At 67.0% G+C, this 20851-nt stretch overlaps 1 protein-coding gene and 1 long non-coding RNA gene across 2 annotated transcripts; one reads left to right on the forward strand and one right to left on the reverse strand.

Annotated features, from left to right (window-relative positions):
- Positions 1 to 69: 69 nt before the first annotated feature.
- LOC130024968 (uncharacterized) lies at positions 70 to 4228 on the forward strand. Its single transcript, XR_008792619.1, has 3 exons — positions 70 to 121; positions 1269 to 1312; positions 4012 to 4228. It is a non-coding gene; the product is annotated as an uncharacterized LOC130024968 (long non-coding RNA).
- Positions 4229 to 5423: 1195 nt separating this feature from the next.
- Positions 5424 to 19756, reverse strand: AATK (apoptosis associated tyrosine kinase). Its single transcript, XM_056115373.1, has 14 exons — positions 19622 to 19756; positions 13571 to 13704; positions 12188 to 12341; positions 11253 to 11332; positions 10743 to 10849; positions 10353 to 10440; positions 10065 to 10198; positions 9129 to 9213; positions 8942 to 9063; positions 8370 to 8519; positions 6281 to 8282; positions 6136 to 6238; positions 5849 to 6040; positions 5424 to 5479 (listed from the first exon to the last, which is right to left on the reverse strand). Exons 1-14 carry the CDS (start codon positions 19674 to 19676, stop codon positions 5439 to 5441), a joined length of 3447 nt encoding a protein of 1148 aa, XP_055971348.1. The 5' UTR covers positions 19677 to 19756; the 3' UTR covers positions 5424 to 5438.
- Between the last annotated feature and the right edge of the window lie 1095 nt (positions 19757 to 20851).

Consider the following 20851-nt stretch of genomic DNA (forward strand, 5'->3'; position numbering starts at 1 on the left):
GGCTGTCCGGCCTCGCCCTGCCCCACCGCAGCGCCCCCTCCAGCGGAGGCGTGCAGGTGTGCCCCTGACTGTCCCCTTCCTTCCAGGGCCTGGATGACTACGGGGCACGGGCCGTGAGCAGGTAAGAGGCAGCGGCTCCGTGGGCGTGGACGGCCCTCGGCAGGGGACAGCAAGGGGCAGCCCGTGGTCTTGCTGGCAGCCAGCAGGCCAGGCTGCCATGGGGTCTGGGCGGGGCTGGTTGGGGTGTCTGCGCGGGTGCAAGTGGCCCGGCGTCCTGTGCTCTGTCCACAGCGGCAGCGGTACGCTGGTGTCCACGGTCTGAGGCCCGGGAGAGCTGCGCCCCCTGCGCCCTCCGCCTCCCCGCCCCTGCTTTGATCTCCCATACCCCACGGCCGCCCCTGCCTTTTGGTTGGTGACCCAGACTCTGGGGTCCACCAGGGTCCATGGTGCTGCCCCCCCGCCCCCGCCGGCCGGCCCCAGTCGCTGTCCCGCCAGGCGGGGGCCCACCTCTGCCCCCCACCTGTGTGCCAGGACCACTGACCCTTCGCCCTGGCTCACCGTGAGCCAGGCCTAGAGTTTGGGGGGGGAAAAAAATCTTACCAAAAAAAAAAAAAAAACAGGAAAAAGCTTTTTTCCTGCCCGCCCCACCCTGCATGGACCGCCTGGTGCCGCCGGGGCCCTCAGCCCCCCGCGGGCCTCCTGAGGAAGCCCCCTCCGGTGAGGGAGCCCGCCGCCACCTGCGGGCGTTCCAAAGACCTCCCGCCCCGCGTGGGCATGAGCGGACAGCGGCTGGACAGCGGCTCCTGCCCCCGGTGGCTGCCACGCGCCCCATCCGCGTGTCTCGGTGACTGCAGGGAGGCGCAGGCTCTGCCTACTGGCCCAGCCTCGCTGCCCGCCCACTCTGGGGCCCACGCCCACCACACGCCCCGTTTTCTACTGACGAGTGACCCAGCTCGAGCGACCCCGAGTCTGTTTCTGCTCACAGACTCCAGCGCAGGGGTGCCCTGCTCAGAGGATGAATGTAGACCCCCTCACCCTCGGACTAAGGCGTCAAGTTGCCCGCCTCACTTCTCTCTCTCCTTTTATTTTTTTTTAAATCTGAATTGTGCCCGGTTCTGCCATTGTTTGAATAAAAGTTTTATTTATTGCATTGAGTTGGGTGTGGAGCCTCCTTCCCGCTCTGCTGCTGTCCACTCCTAACCCCAGGCAGAACCCCGGCCCCCGGCCCCGCACCCCCTCCCCCACCAACATCCCCTTTCTCCTTGCAGCCCAGAAGTGGAAGTAGCGCGGTTCTGAGCCCCTGGCGAGAGCAGTAAGTGCCCGCTCCCGCCCGGCTGGGTCTGCACCGCCTCTCCTGGGCGCTGGCTCTCCCGCCGGAAGCTTGCGGGGCCAAGCGGCCCCCACACTGCTGGGAGCAGCCTCTGGGCCTGTCTGGGTCTCAGCCGCCTCTGCTGGGTGCTTGGGCCGCAAGCAGGGTGCACCTGGTGGTCATTCTTGCTCTGTCCTCTCTGCCGGGACCTGAGCCCAGCCAGCCTGGCCCAGGACTGTTTGCGGAGGGTTGCTGATGGAGGGCTGCAGGGGCCTGTCCTTACCCGGTGGGGCTCTGGGCTCTGCGCCAGTATCGGGGATTGAACGTCCAACGAGAGCCCACATGCCTGTTGTCGGGCACTCGCTCTCGCCCCCTTTGCTGAAGGATGGTGCCACTGTGTCCCATGGGAGGTCTCCAACGCCATGGTCACTTTGGACCATGCTGGCAGAGTCCCCTTTCCTGACGTCCTGTTGGAGGTTGCCAGCCGAATTCTGGAAAGATCCGCAGGCAGATGCTGCTGGAAAAGCCTGGGGCCTGGCTCCTCAGGGGGCACTGCCCCACCCGGGAAGACTCCCAGGAGGACAGAGGTCGGCAGGTGGAGGAAGGTAGAGGCCACTCGCGGGTCCCGTCCTCTGCGGCCTGCCGGCCTCCACCCAAACCCCTTAGCTGGAGGACCATGCAGCTGAGCCCCAGTCCCTAGCAGAGGACAGGGGTGTGGACGCCCAGCAAGTTGGTCAGGGCAATGCCCTCGGAAAGCGGATTCTGAGCCAGCACTAAGCATTGCTCCGGACAGACAAACCGACCGACTGGGCACGTTCTCGCAAAAGCATTCTGACTGCTGCCACCCGCACTGCCCTTGAGCCCCCGGAAGCGGCTGGGCAGCGTTGGACTTGTGCCGTGTGCGTGGCTGCAAGCGCTGGGAGGACCTTTGGGTCCTGCCTCGTGCAGCTTGCCTGCTGCCAGCAGAATCCTGCCTCAGGTCCTGCCAGTGTCCCTGCTTTGGGACCTTGAGCCCAAAAGGGCCTGGCCCCTGGGGACATGGCCAGGTGGAGCATCCCTTGAGGCGTGGCCAGAAGACTCCTCCCATGGGGCGTGGCCAGGAGGAGACTCCAGGCACTGCAGGGTTCTTTCTCCTGACTGGTGGCTGCCCATTGAAGAAGTGCCTGCCTCCCCGCACCTCTGCAGAGGAGAGCTCTGCGGGGACCCTGCACATGGGGCTCCTGGTCTCAGTGTCGGCCCTGCCCGCAGCCAGGCTCTAGGCCGCCTCCCCTGGCTTCACAAAGTCCACACGAGGCAGCGGGCACTGCACCGGTCCTGGTGCTGCCAAGGGGCGTTGCCCTGCTCTGGCCCGGGCTGCAACGGGCTGCAGGAGGGGCTGCAGGGATGTCCTGCAGTGTAGCCGCTGCAGGTGTGGCCGCAGCTACCGCAGGGATGGTCACCTGCCCCTCGGGAAGGGGGTCGCACTGCCCCGCCTCCAGAGCAGCATGAGCCCGAAGCCTGTCCACACACGGCAGAAGCTCTGGGCGGTGCTTTCTCAGGGTATGACCCGCGGAGCGTGGCACCAGGATGCCGACCCCCCCACTGCCCCGTGCCTTAAGCCCTCCATACAAAGAGTCTGAATTTTTAAAGCAACAAAGTTCTCAGGAAAAGAGACGGGCAGCTGCAGAGCGCCCAGCCCACCCGCGCCGGAGGGACACCTGCCCAGGTAACGCTCAGCGCCCAGCCTCGCCAGGCGCTCCTGCCCGCGCAGCCCTCGTGTCCCTCGTTTCATCTGTGCATGGGCTCCCGGGCACCGCCGGCTCCCCGCTCCGTCACCCTCTTGTCTGGCCATATGTCCGTCCGTACTGCGATCGCCCATGCGTGAGCCAAGGAGGCGCGTGTCTTTGCCCGCCGCGTCCGAGTGTGTCTGAGCAGTCAGTGCCCGTGGGAGTGCCTGTGGCCCTCTCTGTTGGGCCCTGTCTCGGTGGCCCCCCCACCGGGGCGTGTCTTACTTGACCTGCCCACTGGGGCGTGTCTCTGTTGTCCCGCCCACTGGGGGCGTGTCTGTGACCCTCCCTGTTGGGGGCGTGTATCTGTGGCTCCTCCCACAGGGAGCATGTCTGTGGCCCCTCCCCTTTGGGGCATGTCTCTGGCCCACCCATTAGGGGGTGTGTCTGGCCCCTCCCGTTTAGGGATATGTGTTTGGCCCTCCCATTGGGCGTGTCTTTGTAGCCCGCCCATTAGGGGAGTGTCTGGCCTCTTCTGTTTGGGGGTGTCTGGCCCCTCCCACTGGGGGCGTGTCTCTGTGGCCCTCCTACCTGGGCGTGTCTCTGTGGCCCTCCCACTGGGGCGTGTCTGTGGCCCTCCCACCTGGGCGTGTCTATGTGGCCCCTGCCTGGGCCTCTTTGTGTACCGCCCTGCAGGGTATCCCTGTGGGGCCGGCCCCAGGGCTATGTGCTGGCCTGCTGCGGTGCTGCTTGCTTGTGTGGGGCATGTTGTTCATAGATGGGCCCCTCTGAGGCCACAGTTCAGTGGACCTGTGGGCGTCCACATTCTGGGGGCTCGCTGCCACTCTAGGGTCAGCGCTGGCAAGGGGGGTGCTGGGGGGAGCCGGCCCCATGGACCTGCCCTCCCAGCTCTTCCCACCGCCTGCACCCGCTCAAAGGGTGGGGACGGAGGGGAACAGCGAGCCCCAAGCTAAAGCCACTGTCTTCTCTCCTCAGGAATCCCTTTGCTCATGTCCAGCTAAGGCCGACAGTGACCAATGACAGGTCTGCCCCCCTCCTCCGATGACAGTCCTGCTGCTCACACCGTGAGCAAACCCTGCCTTGCTGCCTGAAGGTGGTGGCCAGCGTCACTGAGGCGGTGGCCTCCAGGACAAGGCAAACATAGGGGCTGGTGGCCCCGCCATGGACCAGAATCGGGCTGCAAGGTCACATATGGAGCTTCTGTTCACTCAATAAACGTGTCTGTGCCCGTGTCTTCTTGCGTGGTTTATCACCAGGGGAGCAGGACCAAAACCACCCTTGACCAGCAGCACAGACCCATGTCTCGGCCCCAGCGGCCTCGTCATGAGAGGCCAGTGTTGAACTCCGGGTCCCCGAGCATGTCATGCGGGGGTCCTGTCCCACCCGCCTGCTGGCTGCCCCCTACTTTGTCAGGATACAAAGGTCTCACTGTTCTCAGCTTTGACATGGATGGCTGGCCGGCGCCCACGGGGTCCCGAGCATGGCAACTGCACCCAGGACCAGCTCTGGATGGACCCAGCCCCGGGGCCGCCTGCAGCCTGCCCCACCGCCAGGCCAGGGTGGAGCTGGCGACAGCGGGGAGGGGGTTGGCCTTGCACGCGGCCAACCCAGGTTCAATCCATGGCACCTGACACAGGCTGCCGAGTCCATCAGGAGGGAGCCTGAGCACCACCGGGCATGGCCCGAACATCTTACCAAGATGTTACCCCCTTTCCCCAAGGAAAGCAAAACACTCAGTCCAAGGCTCTTTTTCAGCTTGTTTCTCTTTAAAAAACAAAAAAGAAACCAGAAAAACATTGCACCAGCATCCGAAGCCTCGCGCGAAACAGTACAAACCCCGCGTGCCCGGCAGCAGTGAGCTCACATCTCTTTGGCGACAATGGCAGGGCCTGGCGCTTCCGTTCGCTCAGCGATCACAAAAATATCCCGGTGCCTGCCCGGCGCCCTTTGCCCCATGCCCCATCTCTGAGCCGGCATCCGACACACACCAAGCGTGGGGTGTGGCCCCATTGTGCACTGGCAGCTAGACAGGGCAGTGCTCCGTGTAGAGGAACTGCCAGCCCCAGCTGCTCATAACCAGCCTGGAGTCGGGTGGGAGCTGTTCACCCCGGCTCCAGTTGGGGGACCAGGTGGGAGCTGGCCCGGCGGGGTGTGGACAGGACACTGTGGGTCAGTGAGGGCAGGCGGCACAGACTCTGAGGTAAGGGGGAGCACGTGAGCCTGGCATCCTCACCGGGCACTCCGAAGCAAAGGGCACAGAGGCCAGTGGGCCGCCCCCGTGACCGTCCAGCCAGCGCCAAGGGCAGTCCAGCCTGCACATGGGGACAGCAGGGCCAGAGAGGCGGCCACCACACTTGACCATCCCTTCTGCAGCTGGAGCAGGGCCTGGGGTGCTGCGGGGCTCACGCCTCATCACAGCAGCCCCCCACATCCGCGGCGGGGTCTGGAAAACAGGTGGAGTCTGTGAGCGCCCCGGCCGGCCTGCCCCTCAGGGCGGCCGTGCCAGCGCCTCCCGCAGGACGGGGAGACAGGCGCGCCCGGGCGGGTGCTGGGCCGGCACCGGGCAGCAGGTGGGCAGGAGGGCAGACGCGGGGCAGACATTGGGGTGGGCAATGGGGCGGGTGTGGGGCAGCAGGGTGGGCGTTGGGGAGGGCGCGGGGTGGGGCGGGCGTCGGGGCGGGCACCGCAGGGCGCGAAGGGGTACAGAGGGCCGGGCGCAGCGCCCGTGGGAGGAGAGCAGCCAGGGGGCCCGGGGTCAGCCGCGGCCGCGGTGTCCAGGAGGCCAGCGGCCCTGCCTCCCGCGCAGCCTCACCTCGCGGAGACCTGGCGTCGGCGTCGGCGTCGGAGACGTGCGTGATTGAGAAGCGGGACACGGCCGTGGTGGGCGACACGGTGAAGCGGGACGAGGGTCCTGGCACCGCGGGCTTGGGGGTCCTGGCGGGGGTGGCGGCCACGGGCTGCCCGGGGCTCAGCGGCGGGAAGTCTCCCCACTCGAAGGCGGCGCCTGCGAGCACGTGCGGCCGCGTGACGTCATGGGCAGTGCCGCCCTGACGCCCCCGCGGAGGCCCTCCCGTGACGTCACCGCCCGCCCCGGCTCACCCTCTCTGGCCGCGGAGCCCTCCGGGGGTCGCTGGGCTGGGCGCGGCCGGCCGCCGGGGGAGGCGGGGGGCGAGTCCTTGGCGCCGGGGCGGGGGTCCCCGGCCTCCCGGGCGGGACTCTCCTGGGGGTGGGGTCAGAGCAGCACGTGACTCGGCGTCCCGCGGGCCCGCGGGCCGCGCGCGCGCAGGGCGCCGCGCACCTGGTCGAAGAGGTAGACGGTGACGTCGTCGAAGAAGGACACGGCCTTCTTCTGGCGGCTGCGCGCGGGCATCCGCAGCAGGCTGCGCAGGCGGCAGCCGGGGCTGGCGGCCACCACCACCACGGGCGCCACGTCCTCCTCGCTGTCCTCGCTCAGCTCCCGCGCGCTGCCGCCGCGCAGCTCCTCGTCCGACTCGCTGTCGTCGCTGTCCTCCTCCTGCTCAGGCCGGCCCTCGGGGGGCACCGGCGTCAGCACGAAGACCTTGGGGCGCGGGGAGCCCGGCCCAGGCCCCGACCCGGGGGCGGCGGGACCCGGCTTCTCCGCGGGGCCTGTGGGCGGCTCCCCCTCGGACTCCAGGTCCGAGAAGTAGGCGGAATCCCGGTAGGGGCTCTTGTCGCCCAGGCTGCCCAGCGGGGTGGACAACTGAGACTCCGGCCCGGGGCTGCCACCCTCCGAGGGCAGCCCCCCAGACGCCCCAAGCTCAGGGGACCCGTAGTTCTCCGTGTCGTAGCCACTGTCCGGCGCCCGGGGCTGCCCCGCAGCCACTGGGCAGAAGCGCTGGCATCCGGCCTCGCTGGCCAAGGCCGGGAGGCGCAGGGAGCCGGGGGTTCCCACCTGACTGGGCGGGGAGTGGTGGCAGGTGGGCACCGTGCCCGGCCCCTCGGCTGCCGGGCTGCCCCTGGGAGAGTCGGTCCCGGCGGCAGGAGGGGTCCCTTCCGTGTCCTCGTCCTCGCTGCCTGGCGCGTCCAGCTGGGAGGGGCAGCTGCCAGGGTCCAGAGTCCAAGGCTCCGTGGCAGCTGTCTGGCAGCCACTGGCCGGCGTGGGCGAAGCTGGCAGGCCGCTGGGGGCACTGGCGGCCTCGGCGGGGAGAGGGGCATCCTCGGGGGATGGGATGGAGGGGTGGGGGAGCTGGGCGCCCGTAGCCTCCTCCGCCAGCCTGGGCTCTGCCTGGGGACTATCGCCTCCACATCTGGCCGCCTCTGTCCAGGAGGACGTGACGTGGCAGGTGGCAGGAGCCAGGCCCACAGCAGGGCACAGCCGGGGGCAGCTAAGGCCACGGCATGGCTCCTGGCCAGAAGGGGTGGCCTGGAGCCCCAGAAGAGGCTCTCGGGGGCCCTCTGGGGCCAGGGGGTGGGCCATCTCGGGGACGGCTTGCGGGCCATGCTCTGGGCTGGGGCAGCTGTCCCTGCAGCCGTCCCCGTGGTTGGCAGCCCGGGGCCACGGGGCCCTGTGGCCGCTGTTGTTGTTAGCGGACGCATTGGACTCCCCCAGTGGGCAGCAGTCCCGGGGCACGGCTGAGGGAGGCGTGGCTAGGGAGTCCTCAGAAGGGGCGGGGCAGCGGGCAGCTTGGCGTGGCTCAGGGTCCAGGGGGCCCCTCTCCACCGGGGTGGTGAGCCCGGGAGAGGGCGGCTGCAGAGGGTGGGGCGGACTCTGGTCACGGTCATCCCGGGGTCCCTCAGTGGGCAGCGGGTGACCGAGCCTTGGTTCTAAAGCGCCACCTTCCGGGTCTGGGCCGGGGGAGGCCGGGGGACTGGGGTCGTGGCAGGCGGGCGCTGGCTCCTCCAGCCGGATGAAGTACTCGCTGCCCACCGAGGGGCTGTGCGCGCTGAGCACGGGCAGCACCCCCGGGGCCGCGCCGGACGCGCTGGCCGGGGCCTCGGGGCCCGCCTCCCACTGGTACTCGAAGTCCAGGCCGCGGCTGGTCTCGGTCACGGTCAGCACGTCGTCGCTGCCCCCCGAGAACCGCTCCAGCAGCGGGAAGGACGACGGGTGGGCCAGCGCTGCCGCGCCGCCCCCGCTGGGCCTCAGCGAGCGCCAGCGCCGCTCGAAGTCCTCCTCAGCCGCGTCGGACGTGCCCTGGGCGCACAGGTAGGTCAGCAGCTGGTGGACCTCCTCGGCCGACGGCCGCTGCTCGGGCTGCAGCCAGCAGTACTGCATCACCTCGTACCTGAGGGCGGCAGGGCTCAGCTGCGTCCCCGCGCCCCGCCCCCGCCGCCCCGCGCCCCGAGCCCCGCGCCGCGCCGCGCCCGCTCACCAGCGCTCTGACAGGCTCAATGGCAGCTGCGGTCGGGACAGCTTGAGCTGCTGTTCGCGGACGGCATAGGCCAGCACCTGCCCGTCCGAGTGGTGCGGGTATGGCTGGGCGCCCATCTCAAAGAGCTCCCAGAGCGTCACCCCCAAAGACCTGCGGAGACAGCGAGAGGCGCTGGCGGCCACGCGGACACTGGGTGGAGGGGGGGTGGCGGTGCCCAGCGTCCATCGTAGAGGAGGAGGAGCTCCTGGGTGATAGCAGGCACCTGAACCTCTCCCTAAAGCCAGGCTCGCCTCCATCTGGGCCTGGCACCTGTGCCCACCTGCACCAGCCTCCACCCACCATTCACTCGCCCGTGCCCGCCCCTCCACAAGGTGTAGGTGCAGCATGTGGGGAATGTGGCCAGGGTCTGAGGGAGGGGGTGCCCAGGAAGGCTCCAGGCTAGTCTTGTGACCCAGCGACCCCCAAGACCTCGTGGAGGTGGGTGGGACAGTGGCGGCTGTGCCCAGACTTTCCCTCTCTGGTGTTCTGAACCTGCCACTCCAGGCACTGCGGGCCCAGGCCCCAGCACTCACCATATGTTGCTGGCCTTGGTCTGGCTGACCACCAGCAGATTACTGTGCACCTCGTCCACCAGCTCGGGTGCGATCCAGCGCAGCGGCACCCACAGTTGGTCAGCGGTGACCAGGTAGTCCTCCTGTGGGCAGGCGGGTGTCACAGGACCGCCCCCTCCCACCGGCAGGCCCGTCCCCGCCCACTTACTCGGTATTTGCCGTGTGCCAGGCCGTAGTCCCCGACCTTCACTGTCAGGTGGGCCGTGAGCAGGCAGTTCCGCAGGGCCAGGTCACTGGGAAGGGGTGGGAGAGGGAGCTCAGCAGGGTGGGGGCCACCCATCACCCCGGGCACTTACAGAGTTCCCGAGGGCCAGCCTCAAACACCAGCCAGGATGGCAGTTCAATGGCCAGCCTCACTGGGACCAGACCCCCAGCCTGCTTGGCCAGTTGCTGACCCCCACGGTGCTCTAGCCCAGGGACCCTTAATACGGGTTGCCATCTGCTGTGGCCTGCTCTCTGGGGAGACAAGAACAGGGGTCCCCAGTGTACTGGGGATCTATTCCTGTACCACCTAGACTGAGCTGCCCTCCTGGCATACCTGCAGATGTGCGGGCTACCCCGCCTCAACTATTTTCAACCCCGCAACGAGCCCTGGGCTTCCCCCAGCAGCCTGTGGCCACTTAGGCGTCGGGGCCCCTCGGCTAATGGTGCAGCATGCTGGGCCACGGCACTGCCACCAGGGGGCGCAGGCGGGCGCGGGGCGGTGCGGGCCGGGGCGCGGGCCGGGGCCGGGAGTGGGATGGAGCGAGACAAGGAGCCGGGCGGGGCGAGGCAGGGAGCGGGGCGGGGCGGGGCAGGGAGCTGGGTGGGCGGGGCAGGGTGGGTAGGGGGCGGGGCGAGACAGGGCTGGGAGCCGGGCGGGGTGGGGCGGGGCAGGGGGCGGGGCGGGGCAAGGCCGGGCGGGCGGCGGGCCGGGAGGCTGGCAGCTGCCCTCTGCAACAAAATCACTGATGCTGGAGTCGCAGTGCCATCACTCAGCACCAGGATGTTGTTGTGGAGGACGGCCATACGGCGTCCAGGCTGGCGGCCACTTCTTCCCGCACAGCCCCGGGGGTCGCGGGCCTGGCAGCGGGCGGGCGCTCACCTGTGCACGTAGTTATGGCGGTGCAGGTGCAGGACGCCGCAGGCCACCTCGCAGGCCATGCGCTGCAGGGTCAGGGGGTCCGGCGCCAGGGAATCGGCCACGCGGCAGTTGCGCAGGTAGCCCTTGAGGTCCCCCTGCGGAAAAGGGCAGCTGTCACGAGGACAGGGCGGCTCGCCGGGAGGTTGGAGGGCCGTGAGGGACGCGGGCAGCGGGTGCGGGGCCGCACCCCAACAGGCCTTCCTGGGGGAGAGGGCGTGAGGCCCTAGGGTGGGGCTGGCGGTCACCTACCACGGGGCAGAACTCCAGGAGCAGCAGGTAAGGCGTGGCCTCGGCGCACTGGCCCAGACACCGGAGCAGGTTTTCATGCTGGAGGGCCCTGCGGAGGGGACACTCTGGCCCTGGGCCGCCACCGGACGGGGCGGGTCCGCGGGATGGGACGGGGCTCGAGGTAGGGGCGGGGCTAACGGGGCGGGCTCTCTCGTTGGGGCGGGGCTAAATGGGTGGGCGTGGCTGTTTCGCCCGTTGGGGCGGGGTTAAGGGGACGGGCGTGGCTATTTCGCTCGTGGGGCGGGGCGGGCTCACTCGTTGGGGCGGGGCCAGGGGGCGGGGCGACTCGGCTCGGCCTGGCGGCCTTTGTGTCTAGGCAGTACCCGCGCCCCGCGCTTCTGCGCCACCCACCTATAGGGCTGCGCCTCCTCCAAGAAGCGCAACTGCTCCTGCACGCTGGCGCCGCTGCGGAGCTCCTTCACCACCACCTGCGAGCCCCGCGCGCTGCCGGCGGGCACCTCACCCAGGTAGACCTGCAAAGGCCCACGTCACTGCGGGCGCCTCCTTCCAAATCTCTCTGGTCATGTGCCTCCGGTCACGCAGATGGACCCCAGGGCAGGGTACTGGTGCCTGGTCAAGGCTGGGGGCCAGGACTTCAGCCATCCTTGGTGCCCCCACTCTCAATCACCCCAGTCTCCAGCTATCAGAGCTGGACAGAAAGGCCTTGCCTCTGCCCTGAGCACCCCAAAGAAGGTCCACGCAGGTGGTGGCCTGAGATACCTGAGTGTGCCCGTCACAGAGAAGCCGGCTCCATCCCTGCCCCAGGTCTGTCTGGGGGACACACTCATCCCTGACCAACCGTACCCACACACCCAGGTCAGCCGTGCCCATACTCACCCGACCAGCCATGCCCATACTCACCCTCCCAAACCAGCCGTGCCCCATGTCCTTCAGCTGCAGGAGATCCTGCCGGCCCAGGTCCGAGGCAGTGAGCAGCTGTCCTGTGAGGGGGAGGGAAGAGCGAGAAGCCCAACTCAGGCTCCCCTGCTCCCAGGGGCCCCACCGAGGCAGGGCTGCTGAGGCTCGAGGGGCCCGGAGGCCAGCAGGCTGCTCCAGGCATCTTCCCGGGGTCCAGACCTGCGCCCCAGCCAAAGTGACTTGCCCGAGGGGCCTTGCCCGGGCACTGCCCAGCGGCTGTGTGGCTGCAGCCAACCCCCGGGGCAGGAGGGCACAGAGGCCCCGCCCTGCCCCGCCCTGGCTGCCATTCCTGCGCCAGGCACGCCAAAGCTGCCTTTGTTTGGGGGGCTGCTTTGCACAGCCCTGCACGGAGCACACTGGGGCCATTCTCCTGCGGGCCCCCGGATGAAGTCAGCGGAGAGGGGTCAGCCAGACCACTGAGCCCACTCCTGCCCTGCCATGCCCCAAGGGATTCCCCGAATTCTGCTCCCACGCTCAGTGCAGGGGAGCCGCGGGCCAAGCTGAGATGGGAGGAGGTTCTCCTGGGGCCAGCAGCCTGTGCTGGGCAGAGTTAGGGGGTCCCTGTGAGGTGCAAGCTCTAATTGGCGTCTCCTGAGCAGGCCAGGGGCCCCCAGGACAGTGGCGGCATCAGGGAAACCAGACCAGAGGGGCTGCCTCTGCCACTGACCCCACACCCCCATGTCCCCCACGTCCCCGTCCCTGCGTGCCCTCCCCACAGAGGCAGGGCTGCCCTTGAGGATTCTGGGGGCCAGTGGGCTGGGGGCCCTAAACTGAGTGGGGCGGGGAGTCTGGGTGCTGGAGTGCCAGGGTCAGATGGGGTGCTCAGCCCGCCCCAGGCGGCCAGGTCCATCACTGTGTGGTGACCCTCCCCTACTCACCTGTGCGGCCCTGCTGCTCCGGCCCCTGCAGGGTCACCTGGTTGAGGGGCAGCACGTAGACGTCCGGCCCCGCGGGCGCGGGTGCGGGTGCAGGGGAGCCGAGCCCCACGGCATCAGGGGCGTACTCCTCCTCCCCCTCGGCATTCTGCAGCTCCTGCGGGGCAGCACCCGGCCTGAGCCCCCCGGCCCTCACCAGCTGCTGCCCTGCGGGCCCGGAGCACGGGGCCCACCGCATCCTCTGAGGCCGCCACCACCCGCCACAGGCCGGACCTTGACCCCGCGCCTCTCCCCAGCTCCCAGGGCCACACCTGGGCGGCTGCTCGAAACGGCTGCCAAGCCCGTCCCCTGGACGGAGTCGGTCCCGGGGGTCCTGGCTCTGGCCTTGGCCTCCCCAGCTAGATGGAGCCGGGCACAGGGGCCCCCAGCCGTTACCTGCTGCCGCCCTACGGCCCGGCAGACGCCGCCCACACAGCGGGATACCAGGTAGGCCAGCGTGAGCATGGCGGGCTCGCCACCATGTCCCAGGGACGGGCCGTGGCTGTGCCTCCTGGCTCTGAGGGCTGGTGCCAGTGGCCAGTCCCTCCCCTGGCCTGGCCGCCCACCAGTCCTGGGGCTCCTGTGGACAGCACCCAGGGCTGGGCCATGGGGCAGCCCCCTGGAGGGTTCTGGAAGGTTGATTGGGTCAAGGGGGTCACCAGCCTCCCTGTGCTGGCGCCTCGGCCACCTTCAGGGGAACTGTGGGGGTTGCTGAGCCTCTGAAGTGGGGTCCCACCACTGGGCGTGGTCATTAGGGTGGACACTGACAGGGAGAACCCAGCCGCTGACCTCCAGACAGGCTCTAGCCGAGTCAGCAGGACCTCTTCCCACAGGCCAGCCAGGGCCCAACCCCCCATTTTGTCCTGTTCCCCCCACCCCCCATCTGTGGCCAACACCTCCGCTGCATTCCAACCCCGGAATGTGTGTAGGACGCGGTCGCTCAGCCCTGTGCCCCGGGCCTGAAGCCGGGCGCCTGCGTGAGCCACTTGGAATTCCAGACCCCTGGAGCCCCCCAGGAGCCCCCTGGCCAGTCAGTGAGTCCACTGTGCGGCCTGGGTCAGCATGTGGGACCCCAGCGTCTATAGGGGAGGGGCCGGGGACCCCAGCATCTGTAGGGCGGGGGCTGAGGAACCCCAGCATCTGTAGGGCAGGGATCGGGTGACCCCAGCGTCTGGGGGTCAGGGGCTGGGGGACCCCCAGTGTCTGTGGGCCGGGGGGTACCCCAGCATCTGTTGACGGGGGGACCCCAGCGTCTGTGGGCCGGGTCCAGGGGACCCCAGCGTCTAGTGCCTGTGGGCTGCGGGACCCCAGTGTCCGGGGATGAGCACAGTTGTCGGGGTCTCTCACCTTGAACCCGATGCCCCCCTTCTTACAGCACAGACAGGCCAGCATGAGGGCAACGACCATGAGGAGCCCCGAGAAGGAAACAGTCACCACGGCCAGGGACGATGACCAGGAGAGCTCGCCAAGGGGGGCGCCGTCTGTGGGGGAGAATCGTGAGACCCTACCCAGCTCACCCCACACCCCCCAGAGAAGCAGGCACCTGTAGTCCCTCAACCTGCCACTGGGTGCCGCTGTGGCCTCATGCACAGCCCTGGGGTCTAAGGCCCAGCACCCAGGTCCTTTGGGGGGCTCACACCCTCCCAGACCAAGATTCAGCGCAGTGTGGACACACCCGACTCCCGCGGGTTTGGTGGCTCAGGACTATGGAAGGGTGACTGACCACCACTGTCAAAGCCTGAGGGACTCAATACACACACACACACACACACACACACACACACACATTCATACTCACGTGGGGTGCACACACATGCATGGGTAAACATACACACAAGGTATACACACATGTACACACACGAGGTGTACACTCATCACACATACATGATGTACATATACATGTAAGATACACTCAATTACATGGAGACGTAAAAAGACACGTGTGTGGGATATGGATGTGCATAGGATACATAAGGGACACATGCATGTGTACATAGGCACATGGGTGGTATACATGGGACATACATGCATATTCATGTGTTATGGGACACAGCACACGGGACACACACACAGAATACATTGTACCCGGGATTGTGTACACTGCATATGTGTACATACTCATGGACATACATGTGTTTTTACACTCCCCACCCTACAGACACTGGACACAGGACACATGTGTACATTGGACACACACATGTGTTCACATGGGACACCATGCATATGTGGGATTCATGCAGTGTGGCACACACCCAGGACATACATAGCACACAGGTCAATGTGCATACGCACATGGAATGCACATGGGACACAGAGTACATGCACACACATATGTGAATGGAGTATATACGCACATGTCTGCACATAGAATATATTCTTGTACATAGAGTATATGCATGCACACATTTGTACAGAGTTAATGCACACATAGGTGGAGTATATGCATGCACACATATGTGCATAGAGTATATGCGCACACATTTGCACATAGAATAAATACATGTGCATAGAGTATATGCATGCACACATTTGCACATAAGAGTGTATGCATGTGCCTAGAGTACATGCATGCACACATTTGTACAGAGTATATACATGCACACATGTGTAGGAGTATATGCACACATATTTGCAAAAGTCTCCAGTGGAGACGTTACTGGGCCCGCTCGAGCAAATCAATGAAGAACGGGAGGACAGTTACAGTGACAGTGACAGAGTATATTTATGTGCATAGAGTACATGCACGCACACAGTTGTATAGAGTATATGCACACATATGTACATAGAGTATATGCACGCACACCTGTGTGCATCTGCACACACATAGGAGCTGGGCCGTGTGCCCTCACCTGTCCTGGAGGGCCCCAACCCTGAGCAGACTCCTGGGTCTGTCCTATCCCCAGAGCTGGGTCAGCGGCAGAGCCAGGAGGATCGAGCACTGGACCCCTGAGAACAGGAGCAGGGGTGGCAAGGGGCAGATGAAAAGTTCCCAGAGGCGCTTCCTGTCTAGCCCAGGGCCGGAAATGTGCGTGCCACCATGGGTGCTCTGAGGGGTGAGGGGTCATCGCAATGGGGAGGACATTCGGGAAGCAGACAGGGGTGGCACGCAGCCCTTAGGCAGGAGTGGAGGGTGCTGTGAGGCAAGCCTCCCGAGTCCCCCAGCCCTGCCTGGGACCCCCCAGGATGCCCATCTCTGTGGCCTCCTGCTCCCTGAACCCTCTGAAACACCGTGAACCCCTGCCCAGCCCAGTGTACCCAGTTCCAGGGTCCGAGCTGGGCCCCCCAGTGCCCACCCCCCACCCCGAAGCTCTCTCTGAGCGCATGCCCTGCAGGCTGGGGCACCTCAGCTGGGTTTTGGGATTGGGGCCACACCTGGTGGTGCCAGAGCTGACTCCTGGCTCTGTGCTCAGGGATCACTCCCGGCGCAGCTCGGGGGCCACACGGGGGGCCAGGACCAACCCCAGGTTGGCGTGTGCGAGGCAGATGCTGTGACTCTCTCAGCCTCTTGGCCAGTGATGGGGACACTCAATCCCCACCAGTGGCACAAACAGGAAGGAGCTTCTGCAACCGGGTGTGGCCTAAGCCTGAGGTTGCACGCAGGCACCTGGAGGCGGGGACTGCTGTATGCCCAGAGGCCAGTGTCCAGGGGCCCAGACCCCACCACAGATGCACCTGACCCCCGCCAGCCCCCATCGGAGCAAGCTCATCGTTCAGGGGCTTCCTGGTAGGAAAAGGGTCCAAGGGAGGGGCCTGAATGGTCATGCGGTCCCTGCTCAGGCTCAGCAGAGGACGGCCCCCTGCCTCTGCTCTGGTCATGCCAGCCAGGGAAACTGAGGCCACCCTCTCTGCCGACCGTGAGCCAGACCAAGGCTGGGCGAGCCTCACCCCGCCACTGCCCTGGAGGCACCAAGGTCCCGCTGAGGACACCACCACCCACGAGGGCACTGCTGCACCTGCCAGACGAAGGGCCTGCAGCCGAAACTCACTGAGGCAGAGCTCAGGGGGGAGCACACCCGATCTTCATGACCACACACACGTGCACACTAAACCTGCCATGCACGCCACACTCACGCCCACACACACGTGTGCAGTAAACATGCCTACACACTACCTTCACATTACACCTGCACATACATGTCTGCACATACCTGTACACAACAACTATACCCATGTTACAATCACATCCACACATATGTGCCACACACATGCACAATAAACATTCACCACATATGTGCTACACTCCTGTCTGCACGGACACGTGTGTCCACGTGACTGTGCTGCTGAATATTCACTCACATGCGTGCAGACACAGTGCCCTCCCCCCAGCCTGCCCTTCCCATAGGTGGCCACTGCCCTCAGCAGGAAGGAAGTTCCACCACCTGCACGTGACAAAGCCTGGTACTGGGCGTAACCGCGCCTCTCGCTGCCCTGAGCACAGCAGGGGCCGGGCTAGGTGAGGACCCCATGCACATGAGTCCCTCTCCCTGCTCTGCCCTGCCCCCCGCAGGTCCCCTCTGCACAGCGGCTCCGCCTCAGCCCCTTCACTGCCCACCTGGGACCCCAGAAAGCAGGGTCTCCACGCCCCCGCTGGACACAGCCGCCCTTCCACTCTGGCTGCGGGCAGGAAGGGGCACCCAGGCTGCTTCTTATCCCGGGTCACCCCCCAGTCAGGCTCCAGCTGGCCAGCAGTGCCCACAAATGCAGGGGGGCTTGGGAGCCTGCATCCAGGAGTGGAGATTAAGGTGGGGGGCCAGGCGGGCAGGGCGAGCTGGGCTTGGCCCTCCTGAGCACACGGGGTCCAGGGGCCCGCCCAGGGGGACCGCAGAGCCCGAGCTCCGGACGAGTGCCTCCCTCATGCCAGCTCTGGGGGTCCTCGCAGGGCCTCTGGCCACTGTCTCCCAGGCCCAGGACCTCCCAAGACCCGCGGAAGGAGGTGGGACACCCAGCCCCAGCCCGGGAGCCATTTCCATCTTCTCTGCCTCTGCGGTTTCCTCTGTGGGTCGGGGCGGGGCCCACTCTGCCCCTCATGGTCCTGCCCAGCCCCCAGGCCCACTCTTGCCCCCTCGCCGTGCTTCTGCCCAGCCCAGCCTGAGGTCAGTGTCTGCACAGCTGACTGGCCACCCTCTGGCCCACCTCCCCCCAAACAAGCGGGAGCCTCAGCTGAGTCGGAGTCTCCCCCACGAGCCGCCCCAGGATGGCCCTGCCAAGGAGAGGGACATGGGCGCTTGGTGGGACCTTCCTCATGAAGCGGGTACCCACGGGCCACCAAGGTGTGGGGGCCCAAGGGCCTGGCCAGGCCAGCCTCTAGGAGATGAAGGCGGGGGCTGGGGTCCCACAGCCTCAGGCAGGGCTCAAGAAGCCTCCCAGGGAAGCGACCCCCACGACGCTCCGAGGCCGGGGACTCGCCTACAGGGCACTGGGTGGGGCCCCGGGGCCAATGCCTGGGCCAACCATGGCCATGCGACCTGCACGGGAGTCACACGCAATGACACACAGGAGCATATATGGAGAGTAAGCGTGTAGGGAGTACGTGTGTGCGTGCGTGTGCATAGGGGCTCCCCCATGTTCTGTGTGCCCATATGTGTAGTCTCACAGACTTGCATGTGTGTTCTCACACTGTGTGTACCTGTGTGCTCATGAAATGTGTGCGTGTATGCTGAGTGTGTGTGCTCAGAGTGTGCGTGTGTGCTCGCTGAGTGTGTGTGTCATGTGCACTGAGTGTATGCGTGTGTGCTCACTGAGTGCATGCGTGTGCGTGCATGTGTGCTGAGTGTGTGTGCGTGCATGTGTGCTGAGTGCATGTGCCCACTGAGTGCATGTATGTGTGCTGAGTACATGTGTGTGCATGTGTGTGCTGAGTGTGTGTGCATACATGTGCGCTGAGTGCATGTGCTCACTGAGTACATGCGTGTGTGTGCATATGTGCTGAGTGTGTGTGTACACGTGTGTGCTGAGTGCATGTGGTCACTGAGTGCATGCGTGTGCGTGCATGTGTGCTGAGTGTGTGTGCGTGCATGTGCGCTGAGTGCATGTGTGCTCACTGAGTGCATGTGTGTGCATGTGTGTGCTGAGTGTGTGTGCATACATGTGTGCTGAGTGCGTGTGCTCACTGAGTACGTGTGTGTGTGCATATGTGCTGAGTGTGTGTGTACACGTGTGTGCTGAGTGCATGTGGTCACTGAGTGCATGCGTGTGTGTGCATATGTGCTGAGTGCATGTATGTGCATGCGCACTGAGTATGTGTGTGCGCGCTGAGTTCATGTGTGGTCACTCAGTGCATATGTGTGTGCGCGTGTGCGCGTGTGCACTGAGTGTGTGTGGTGACCTGAGGCCGAGGCTCCCCTGAGGCACCAAAGGGGCAGTGCAGGGGCATCAGGGCAGCTGGTGCAGACCCCCCCAGGCATAGGTGGGCTCCCACCCAGACCCAATGCTGAGCCCTGAGCACCAGGTGGGGGCACAGGTGAGGAAAAGCCCCTCCCCCTGCCCCTCCCCCTGGTTCCTGCAGACCCCAGCGTGGCCTGTCTCAGGGGCTGAGCTCCTGCAGGCCCATCTCTGGACAGGAAGGCAGGGTCCCCTCCTCAGGGCCAGCCGCGGCACCTGGGCACATGAGTGCCTCATGCCAGGGATCAGGGGAGCAAGGAGGGGGTCTGTGTGGGTGGGCGTGGGCATGGTCCATGACCCCACACAGGGCAAGTCTGGACCCTCCTAAAGCAGAAGACAGGTGGGGTAGGACCCCCGCCGGGCCCCTGCCCTCAGCCGGACCTCCAGCCTGGGGCTCAGGGCCTGCGGGCTGCCCCCTACCAGGCTCCCCGGGGACAGACCGCTGGGCTCCATATTCATCTTCCCAGTTCATGTGTGTGCCAGTGCTGCGCATATGCCCGACTCCATGCCTGTGCCCAGCTCATACATGTGCCCAGTTCTGTGTGCATGCCTACTCCTGAGTGCATCCTGCTTCATGCGTGTGCGGTGCAGCCTGTCGTGGATCGCGGCAGGGAAGAGCTGGTTCCCCGCCGGTGTGACGACAGCGGGCCCTGCGGGGAGGGCCGCACTCTTGGCCTCGGTGCGGGGGCTCGCCACTGTTCCCAACGCGCGACGCAGACCCCACAAGGTCTCAGCCCGAGGACCACTCCTGCTAAGCCCAGGGCCTGGCAAGCGGCCATGCTGGCCCGGACCCCGGAGGGGGCACTCGCCACTGCTCCGGGTCTGGGTCCTGGCAGCGTCCTCCCCTGAACAGCGGGGCCCCGGGCCCAGGAACCTGGGCCGGGCGGCTTCCCGTCGCGGGGCGCCTTGGCCAGAGCCCCAGCCCCTCCCCCCGGGGGATCCGGAGCGGGTGGGCGCCGGGCCGGCGGCGGCGGCGGCGGCGGTGCGGGAAGGGTTAAGCGGGCGGCGGGGACTCACCGGGGTCGAAGTGCGAGCTGAAGGCGAAGCTGGGGTTGAAGAAGGACGACGACATGGCCAGGCCCGCGGCGCGGCGGGCATCCCGGGCGGGCGCTCTTCGCCCGCGCCCGCGCCCCGCGCCCGCGCCCGCGCCCCGCGCCCAGCCGCAGCGCGGCCCGGGGTGCGGGCGGGGCGGCGCGCCGGGCTCGGCCGGCGGGGCTCGGGCTGCGCGGCCGCAGACACGCGGGAGCGCGCGGGCCCCTCCCGCCGGGCGCACGGACACGCGCGGACGGGGCGCGGGCGGGCGCCGCGGGGCGGGCGCGGGGCGCGGGGCTCGGCGGCAGTCTCGGCTGAGGGGGGCGCGGGGCGCGGGGCTCAGCGGGGGACGCGGGGCTGTCTCGGCGGGGCTCGCAGGCTGGGGGCGTATGGGGCTCGGCGGGGAGTGCGGGGGGCGCGGGGCTCGGCGGGGGGCGCGCGCCCGGCTGGCATCGGCTGCGCGCGCGGGGCCGGGAGCCCGGGCCGGGGGCGGCGCGCCCTGCGGCGGGGCGGGGTCCTTCTGCTCCCGCCGTCCGCGCGGGTCCCCGGGGACACCTGCGGGGGGACCCCCGCCCGGGCCGGCTCCGGCCCCCCCAGCGCCATCTTGCCCGGGGCGCGGCCAGCGCGGGGCGGGGCCTGGCGCCAGGGGACGGTCGGGGTGTCCCGGCCCGGAGCCTTATGTAACCGGCCCCTCGGTCGCCCGCAGCGACCGCCTATGCGCGGCCCTGGCAGTGTCCGGGATGGGCTGGGCACCAGGCTGGGAGAGAGCCCGCCCGGTTTCTGGGGGCGCCATCCAAGGTGACCCTGCGGGCTGGACCCCCAGGGGCTGAGGCAGGCGGCCCCTGGCCTGTCCCCAGACCCACCTGCTCCTGGCACTGAGAGGTGTGTGCTCAGCCTCAGCCTCAGGTCGGGGCCCCACAGAGACCAGGCCCGGACGCTGTGGGAGGTGGAGCGAGGTTGTCACAGGGAAAGGAGGCCAGATCCCCAGTCCCAGCTATTCCAGCCACACGCACGGAAGCCAGAGTCCAGGATGGGCACTGCCAGGCACGATGCCAACCCGGCACCCCACAGCACCTCCAGGAGTGATCCTGGGTACCATCCTGTGCCCAAGAACCAGTAAAAATAAAAAGTGGTGAAGACAAACAGAGTCACACCGTGTCCCTGGATGCAGGGACAGGGGCCAGGGCAACCTGGTGCTCGGTTGCCAGTCCGGGA

This window comes from Sorex fumeus, unplaced genomic scaffold (assembly GCF_029834395.1).
Source record: "Sorex fumeus unplaced genomic scaffold, SorFum_2.1 ptg000029l, whole genome shotgun sequence".
Classification (NCBI taxonomy): Eukaryota; Metazoa; Chordata; class Mammalia; order Eulipotyphla; family Soricidae; genus Sorex; species Sorex fumeus.